The 9,867-nt window shown below is 44.5% G+C and overlaps 1 protein-coding gene across 1 annotated transcript; it reads right to left on the reverse strand.

Annotated features, from left to right (window-relative positions):
* Nucleotides 1-6,367: 6,367 nt before the first annotated feature.
* LOC123158685 (26 kDa endochitinase 1-like) lies at nt 6,368-7,333 on the reverse strand. Its single transcript, XM_044576584.1, has one exon. The coding sequence runs from the start codon at nt 7,331-7,333 to the stop codon at nt 6,368-6,370; it is 966 nt and encodes a 321-aa protein (XP_044432519.1).
* Between the last annotated feature and the right edge of the window lie 2,534 nt (nt 7,334-9,867).

Genomic DNA, 9,867 nt, shown 5'->3' on the forward strand with positions numbered 1-9,867 from the left:
CCACGGCAACTAGATGTTCGAACCAGCGCCTAATTGTGCTACTACAGGCATTTTGATTTGATGGAACCATCATCGTCCAATTTGCAGCTTTTTGCTACCACCGTAATATGTATTTGCTGGAACCATCAACATTTTTTTTGCTACCATCTTTTTTTGATTTTGTTGGAATCATGCCCAATTTACTCTTTTTGCTACCACCATAATACTTTTTTGCTGGAAGTTTTGTTGGTACACCGCCAAAATTTTGCATTTTTGCTATCACATGCCTTTTGAATTGCTGGAACGAGCTTCATTTTTTGCTACAACCGGCATCTTTGATTTTTTTTTCTTCAACAAAGTCCATTTTTCCAATTTTTGATACCAGCGTTTTCAAGTTTGCTGGAAGCAGCACATTTTTTTGCTACAACCGTTGTTTTGGATGCGAACCACGACGTCCTCCCCATTGTCGACGGCGGACGCTGGGGGGAAGGAGCGAAGGCGTCCCATTGGAGCTGGGCGATGACCGGCGGCGAGGGGAAGGCGCCTAACTGCGCTGCAGGGGGAGGGGTCGCGCGAGGCGCGACCTGCTTCGAGGTCTGCAGCCAGCGGGGCGGTCGGCGGGGTGGAAACTACTTGCAGAGAGGGATCGCGGTGGTGAAAGACGAAGTCAACGAAGGGCGTGGGCTGGCAAAACAGACGGTCGATGACGCGCTAATCGTGCGGCTGCCGTGCGACCGGCCCAAATTTGGGCCGGCGCACCGGCGCCTATCAGTGCCCTTAAAAGAATTGATCAACCAACCATTGTAAGTGCTTACCGAACAAGAACGACTAGTTCACAATCACTAGGAAGCCGAGCATGCAGCTATATTGGCCGACCCCCTTGCATTTCCTTCGATTCAATCATTCGTGTGCACGAGTAACCTCTCCGAAGCAGTTGCAGCTGATTAAAATCAGTGTGATCGAAATAGTTGTTCTAATGAAACGTAAACAAAAGTCGGTGCATGCGTGCACAAACCAGCTGATGCGACTAGGTAGCTGCTACCAGACGGCTGGTACGTACTTGGATAAGAATTATATTGGTAGACGACGACAACCCATTCGTGTGCAGCATGCATTATGATCGGCAGTTTCAAATCAATCCATACAATCGTTTGGATAGACCATGGAAGAAGTTATACATGCTGTGCACGCAATGTCGAATTTTATAGCTTGCTCTAGCTACCATGTGCACGTCGTGTGTGTAAAGGAACTGAAGGCTGCTGCAAGCAATGTAGTAAACGACGTATCCTTTTCAACAACAACAAAATGTAAACGACGTATGGCATCTCTCATGTGTCTCCCAACTTGCAGCTCATAAAGGGGCAAAATCAAACGTCCGATTGTTGCGGCGGTGTCATGTAATCATCCATCGACCTCAGTGGTCTCACCAGCCGCGTGTCTGGTTAGTAGTAGCGACTACATGAAAATAATTGTGCCCGCATGTGCGATCCGCACTGTATTGGCGGATCGATCTAGGAGGCGAAACGAGCCACAACACGAGTTGCACATAGTTGACGATGACCTAGTCATCCGTCCATCCAACGGTAGATCGTTGTTGTCCGTCCAAGCTGCTGCTATGTATTGTAATAATGCGCAGTGAGTAAGCCTATATGCCTATATCTCTGGACCGGACGCTTTTAGGCCTTCAACATTAACCTTCAATTTGGACTGGACCGGAAAATCCTCAGGCCGGTCCCAATTTAAGGGCGATTTGGGAAAGTTCGGGCATCCACCATGTTGGTCTTCGACAACACGGTCCCACCCAAAATACTAGAGGCACCGCACGGCCATGGCTCAATTGGAGGTGGAGCACACGGATGCCGACGTCAATGGATCGCTCCTCGCAGACCTTGAACTCGTCTATGTGAAGCGGGCATTCTATCTGTCTGCGGAGTGTCCGCATGGTGGACCATGAGTGCGGTCAGCTCCACATCAACGACACGCGGCATGCTTAGCTCCTGAAGAAGCCCGAGGACGAGGACAAGAGGGAAAAAGGAGCAGTATGATGACGATGCCAAAAAGTCACACGTCGGCGGCTCCGATGGGTTTGTGCCAGTGGCCAACGACGACAAGGCCGGCAGCTCCACTACGGGTGTGATCGACCGCGCCTCCCATGGGGAGGAGTACGATTTAGAGTAGTTTTTACCTGTTTTAGAGATCTTGTACATATACATTAAAAAAATCTAGTACTCCCTCCGTTTCAAAATAAGTGTCTCAACTTTGTACTAGCTCTAGTATAAATTTGTACTAAGCTTAAGACACTTATTTTGAGACGAAAGGAGTATGAATCAACATTGCATAACTCAGTCCGCCTTGTTTAAATGGTAGTGTTGGATGGCTGGTCCTTGCAAATAAACCATGTAAACATGCAAAATAAACATCTACGATACATCATAGGTCAATTAAAACTACACTACACTACTCGTACTCGTCGGTGATGTCTACTATCTCCGAGGCTCCGAATACATGGGCAGCAGAAGCAACTCCGACTCATGTGGCTCCTCTACCTCTGCTTCCTCCTCCGCATTCAGCTCGTCGAAAAGGGTGTCCATCTTCGCCTGTTCTTTCGAGTGAAGCGTCGGTTGCCTTCAACGCAAGTCTCGTCCTAGATGGACTCTAGAATGGTCTTCTGCTCCACCATCTCCGTTGCTTGGGTGACTTCGAACAACGCCATGGCATCCTCCACGGCGAAGACGGCAACCGGCGCCAACTCTACTGCATCCTCCTACTCCGAATTCGCCACCTCCATGGCCACTGGTTGCTGCTCCTCCTCCTTCGGCTCCGGCGAGTCCGGAGGTAAGCCGGCTGCGATGCATCTCGCCCGGATCTCCTCCAGCATCTGGAAGCACCGCTCCGGCGTTAGCGTAGCATAAATGGTCTTCTGCCAGGCCATGGCGGAGAAGAACGGCGAAGGAAGAGGGAGGCGGAGAGTGAGAGGTGTGAGTGGGCTTGGCGGCGCAGGGAGGGGGGTGGATGTGGCTAGGGCTGGGGAAGTCGTCCAGTTTAAATAGCCGGACTTTGGTCCTCGAGCGGTGTCATGCGGCATTCACACCTCACAGGAGGAGATGCCCATTGGACCGTCGGGTTTTCGGGTGTTTTCCTATGCCCCAACGTCGGTCTCACGTGACGAATGCACAGGGTCACGCCCGGACCACTATCCGTCCTTGATGCTGGTCAAATTGGGTGTTTTAGGCCCATTTGAGGCGTCCATTTAGGTTGTCATTTTTGACCAGTTAGTGACCGGACAGTCTACCGGGCTGTTTGAGACCAGGCTGCTCTAAGTACTTCAATCATACTCCCTTTATTTCTTTTTAGTTTGCATATAAGATTTGGTCAAAATCAAACTTTATAGAATTTTACTAGGCAGCAATCAAACCTGGCGGCTCCGACATGGCCGAGGGGTGAGCTGATCGAGAGCGTGTGTTTGTAACTTTGTATTCATGGCTGACAGAAAAATAGATAGATGACGCATGAGCAGGCATTCATGGACGGCGTCCATGGAATACAGTTACCTCGTTACTATCTATAGCCAAGAAACAATTTTTCAAAGTAATTATCTTCCATTTAATTAGCGGTAGCTAGCAAAGTGTTACCCACACATTCGTAATCTATATTTTTTCCACATAATTGTATGTCTGAATTTGAGTCAAATTTCTCTTATTGTCTCCATGCCCTAGTAAAAAAAACTGTATACCTTTTTTCAGCAAAGTGAACACCCCAATCCGAGACACATTGCAACATCTCGTGTACCATTAAGTGTTACTCACACAATTGTAATCAATAGTTTCACCTAGTCGAGCTAGTCGGGTTGGTCTTTTTTTAGCAAACTTCAATCTAGGTTCTTATCGCTAAAAAAAATTAGTCTACGTTACGAATCGGATATCTTGTTAGTCTTCCTCATTGGGAAGTTACATAGGCAATGTGCTAATATGTACAGACTTAGTAGGGTCACTGAGATGTGTACGTCACACATACTTTCCAAATATGCGAATAATTGCTCATGTATGTAATACAGTTTCTGGCAAAAATTTCACATAATTTTAGCTATTATTATATCAAATCTGATTTGTAATTTCTTCAAATTATAGACTAGGTTCCACGGCTTGATCTTTGTTGGAAATAACCGACAAGAGTTTTGTAGAGGGATTTTGTAACCTGCTTCATGTTTTACGTTTTATATTATCTATTTTCCATAGAGAAGTCCACTTAAAACCCTCAGCTATTCGGTTTCTCCAGGAATGAAGCCTCAACTCTAAAACCGGCTAAGAATCAACGCCGGACTCTGAAAAAAAAAATCTGGCCCTGATTTTGGGGAGCATGTCGGATTATGGAGGCCCACCCGTAGACGCCACCCCATCCACTCAGGGCACCGTGCAGGTGTTTGAAAAATGTACGTACAAATATCATCGACTTCAAAGCTCAAACATATCGTGTTGATCAGATTTCACATCACGAAAAAAATAAACAATACACTTTAAAGAGTGCCAGAGTATATTTACAAATTTACGACATACACAATCTTGATTGATTGCTTTCTGTTTGCATCAGGCTAACCTTCCTTCCACAAAAGGGATCTTCCTAGACAACTAACCCTTTTTTTTTTGCGAACTAGACAACTAACCTCTCCCGTTCTAAAATACATTCCGTGCCAATTCATTTGCTACTGCACCATTGTCGTGCGGGAGGCGGCGGGCTCGAGCTTGTATTTTTATCGCCGTGCAGTATCGGGTGTGAGCTTGGCCTGGGCCACTGTCGTTTTTACCTGCCCGCTTGGGGTTTGGACCCACGGTTGCAAGATGTGACATCCCAAGAGGACTTCTGGGCTCGAGAAGAAGACGAAGGAGCTCGCCATGCTGTGTGAGTAGAACGGAGCTACCAGAAGGCAGAGTTATTATTTCTCTAAAAAGAATGAAGACCGAGTTGGGCGATTAGAATGCCAAGCTCGCTAGGGTGCGGCACGGCTGCCACGGTGCTCTCCGGACGCGGCGTGTGTACAGCAAGGTAGGGAGTAGGTACTACCCAACGACTGGCCTGCGGTTCAGTGTGCTGCGAGGCTTGGGCTAATCGTTCCTGAAATGGGTCGGCCTGTTTGCCGTATTTTTTTCCTATCGTTTTTTTTCCTTTTTAAAATTTTCCTTTTCCTTTTCTTTTCTGTTTCCTTTTCTCGTTTCTCTTCTTGACTTTTTTTTTGCGATTTTTCTTTTCAAATTGGTGGAAAAAAAATCTTCAAAAAATATTCATCAATGTAAACAAATGTTCATCAACGTAAACACATGTTCAATAATTCATAAAATGTTCATCAAATTCATTTTTATTGTATTTAAAAAAGGTTCATCAAAATTCAAAAAAATCATCAAATTAAAAAATGTTCATCAAGCTCGAAATTTGTTCATCAATGTAAAAAACTATTCATCCAATTCAAAATGTGTTCATCATTTTTTCAAAAAAAAATGTTCTTGAATACAAATTTTGTTCATCTAGTTCAAAAATATCCATTGAATTAGAAATTTGTTCTTCAAATACAAGAAACATTCAACATTATGAAAAAAATCTTATAACATTTTCATCATTTTTTTAATTCAAAAATTGTCATGTTCTTTTGAAATCATGAACATTTTAAATTTCAAAAACTGTTTTTAACAATTCACAATTTTTAAAATTTTAATTTTTTTTATAATCATGAATTATTTTACATTGAATGAAACAAAAACAGAAAATAAAAAAATGAAAACTGGAAAACAAAAAAGAAACAGAGGGTGTCCAACCCCGCAAATGGGTCGGCCCAAACTGGCGCACCAAGGAAAGGGAGGGTGCGCGTTGGCATGACCCATAGCGCGGACCATGCCATATAGGAGGTGGTGAAGAAGACGAAGGAGCTTGCCATGCTGTGCAAGTAGAACGGAGCTACTGAAGACCGGGTTGTTTCTAAATAGAAGAAAGAAAGAAAATTGAAGACCGAGTTGCCAAGCTTGCCAGGGTGCGGCATGGCGGCCCCGGCACTCTGGCGGACGCGGCGTGTGTACGGCAAGGTAGGGAGATGGAAGGACGGGCCTGCGGCTCAGTGTGCGGCGAGGCTTGGGTCGTTTGCATTCGCCAGAATAGAGGCATGTCGTTCCTCGAAAACAATCGTGTCTACTGGCAAGTGGCAACGACACACCATGCACGTGTTTCCTAATCGTTGGGTATGTGCTGGACGGGTAATAGTTACGAATTATCTTATATTAGGATTACATGTCTGGAATTTTTATAATGAAAAATAAAAATTACACAATTACATATATGGTTGACTATTAATAAAAATTACACGAGTATGTATATAAAATTACATGAGTACATATATTGCTGATTATTAAATGAAGGGGCTCTGCTTGTAGCAGTCGAGGTTGCCTCCGTAGCCGATACCAAATATGTTGCAGTAGCGTTTATAGAACCCAATTCGGTCAGCAACACGATTATCATGCCCGTGCCCGCACTCAATCCCGCCATTCACAATGTTGGTGATCACGCCAAATCCGGGCACCCGCCCCGCGGCCTTGTCTGTCGCTGATGGTTTCCATTGTCCCGTGATCACTGCATGGCTCGAGGGCTTGGGCGGCTGCGCCGTCATCCAAAACCAGATGACAGTTTTGAATGACACGGTCGGGTTTGTGGCCACCAAGTTTGGGTTGCCCAATAGGTCGGCCCGGATGGCCCGGCCTGCTTGCCCGTAGTTGTAGTTGTGAGATAGCTGGATGGGCCCACGGCCATAATAGCTCTTTCCGAGCGCACAGGGCCACTGCGTGCTTGGGGTGCAGTAGTTGGAGGTGGGGTTCTGCTCCTGCTTGAAACAGTAGCCCCATGCGTAGGGCCCGTTCGGGGCTGTGGGCCACTCGCCAGTTGTCTCATGGGAGGTTTGTGCTAGGAAGGCAGCCACCTCGCGCTTCCGGGTGGCGGTGTCGCCTGTGGTACCAAAGCCAGGAAAGGCAGTGACAGCTGCAATGAAGGCGTCATAGGTATAGAAGCCCCTTGCGTGGCATCCCGGGTCATTGCGGTGGAGTAACATTTGGTTGAAGAGGGAGCGGGAGATAACGGAGGACACGCCGCCAACAGTGGGATTGGGGCTGACGGGCGTGGCACCGCCGCCGCAGCCAGAGAACTGGCTCTGGCAGCCGTCACCGCAGTATTCCGGGGTGGAGCCGCACCAGCCATAGCGGCTGCAACAGAGGCAGTTGGGGCAGGTCGCCCCGCCAGCCTTGGAGCCGCACTGCGCAGCGCGCACGGTGCCGATGACCATGGCCGCCATGGCTAGCATGGCCACCATCTTGAGCCCTCTCATCGTATGATAACGTGGCAACGCAGCACAACTCAGAATTTTTTTTAGGTAAAGCACAGTTGGTCGCTGGCTGGTGCAACTATAGCGTTACACTTAGACCTGTAGTTCTCTGTGTGCCAGAAGTGGTGGGGAGTGCATGCCTATATATATGTTTTGCGCTGCAAGAACTAGGTAGCAGATTTGTCTCCTCCTCACTGCCTTCCTTCTTGGCGGCTTAGTTCCGCGTACGGCAACAAACAGCTAGCCATGTCTGGTGACTTGATCGAGAGTGTTTGCTTGTATGCATGCATGTGGAATTTACGTGGATATATAGTCTACAGATGACGCAGGGCACCTTCAAGGACGGACTTCCATGGAATACAATCCTCCTGTTTCCTTTTAAAATTCATCGTCCTTTTTCCGTTGAGAGAGCCGAGGATCAATCGATCAGTTGGCTAGCTGCGCACGAATTTGTGCTGCTCACCCGCATTAGAGCAAGTCTAGAAGAGCAGGTATATTGGCCTGAACTCCGTAATAACAGCCTGCATAAAGTTTGTTCCTCTAAATGTAGGTTTAGCATATTCGCTATTCCACTCTCCATCGGCATTATATTATTTAGACGGCTTTACAAAATTCACCCCATGGCCTCCTTATTTAGAGGTTGGCAGCGGGAACGTAGGAATTTTGGCGCTAGGAGAAAGGACATCTAAGGATGCGTGCGGTAGGAGAAAGGACATCCAAGGATACATGCGCCTTCTCACTGCCGCCGCCCAAAACGATGTGTTGTCACCTCTGGCTCCTAGACTGCCGCCTTTGGTTTCGCTACACAACCGATTATTGACTCTCAAAAGTGGCAACAATTGTAAAGAAAAGTTTGAAACTATAGCATGATGAATCTTATATCTATATCTGTATCTGTATCTGTATTTGTACCTAATATTAAAGGACGGATTGTTTCTCCACTTTTTTTGGTCCATCGATGTTTTCCGTACGTTTTTTATTTTCGTCCGTCGCTGTTTTACGTTAAAAAATAAAAAAATTGCTCTCACTTGGACTCAAACCCCGACCCTCTGATGTCCAGCCACAATGAAACAACCAGCCAACCTAGACACAGTGTTTCTTTTTGAAAAGAGAGAAATATTACCTTATATATACGCTCGTCGCAAGCGCGCCCTATTGGGCCGGCCCATTAGTGGGGAGGGACGCCCTTTTTTCTTATTTCGTTTTTCTATTTTTACTTTTTTACTATTTTTCCTTATTTAAAATAATTTGGGATTTCAGAAAGTTTCAAATTTCAAAAGAAAATGTGAATATTGAAAAATGTTTTACAAACCACGCGCCCTATTAGGCTGGTCCATGACTGCGGAGGGACGCCACTGTTTTTTTTTCTTTTTTTCTTTGTTTCTTCTTTAAATAATTTGGGATTTCAGAAAAGTTTCAAATTAAAAAATAAAGTGAATTTTGAAAAAAAAACAGCAGTAGTAAATGTTTACGAATTTAACAAAAAAATTGTGAATTCAAAACATGTTCATTAATTTTTAAAACAATGTTCACAATAATTAAAAAATGATCGTGAATTTCATAAAAAGTTCATCGATTCAAAAAATGTTCGTTGATTCAAAATCTTGATGCATTAAAAAATAATGTTCGTTAAACAAAAAATGTTCATTAATTTCAAAAAATGTTCACCCATCCCAAAAATGTGTGCCTGTTGAAAAAAATGTTCACAAGTTATAAAAAATGTCCATCCATTTAAAAAATAATCATCTTGCACTGTAAGAAATTTTCCAATTACTCACAACAATATTCATCGAGATGCCATCAACGTCCTAGATTTTGTTGATGGTTTTATTATTGTTGTTGGCTGCACGTAACAACATCCGTGCAATCCGTGGTCATGAACCAGATGTTGCAAACTCCGTCATTGCCTCGTTGAGGTCATCGAAATTTTGCACCGATGTAAAATTCATGTCACTTTGTTACCCTAATCTCTTTTCTATATATACTAATTATTATATTAATATTAAAGGAAGGAAGGATTTTTCCGTCCAATTATAGTTTCGGCTGTCATCTATCTACCGATGTACCACATCAAAATTTTGCCCCGGTGTAAAATTCGTGTCACTTTGTTGCCCTAATCTCTTTTCTATATATACTAATTATTATATAAATATTAAAGGAAGGAAGGATTCTTCCGTCCAATTATAGTTTTGGCTGTCATCTATCTACCAATGTACCACACACCTTTTATGTTTCTCCAACGCGTGGGCCGAGCTAGGCTGCTTCACACTTTTTTCTTTCTTCGATTCAATTGTGGAGCAGCGAAAAATAATACGTTTCTATTTCTCCCCTACGTCGTCCAAGATGGGCCTATTCCGAAACATTTTTTTATTTCTTCTCATTTGATTATGGCATGGAGGCGAGAATGAAACTATAAAGCCGCAAACTAAACTGTGATCATTTTGCAAAGACGGTATGATTGAAAGCATAATTCTTTTTCATCTTGGGAATAATTATCGTGGATCATAAATTAAATAATGGCTTATATATTAGTCTAT

Source organism: Triticum aestivum, chromosome 7B (assembly GCF_018294505.1).
Source record: "Triticum aestivum cultivar Chinese Spring chromosome 7B, IWGSC CS RefSeq v2.1, whole genome shotgun sequence".
NCBI lineage: Eukaryota > Viridiplantae > Streptophyta > Magnoliopsida > Poales > Poaceae > Triticum > Triticum aestivum.

Bases quoted from the DNA above. Each gene is read 5' to 3' on its own strand.
- LOC123158685 (XM_044576584.1), bottom strand. From the start codon at position 7,333: ATGAGAGGGCTCAAGATGGTGGCCATGCTAGCCATGGCGGCCATGGTC.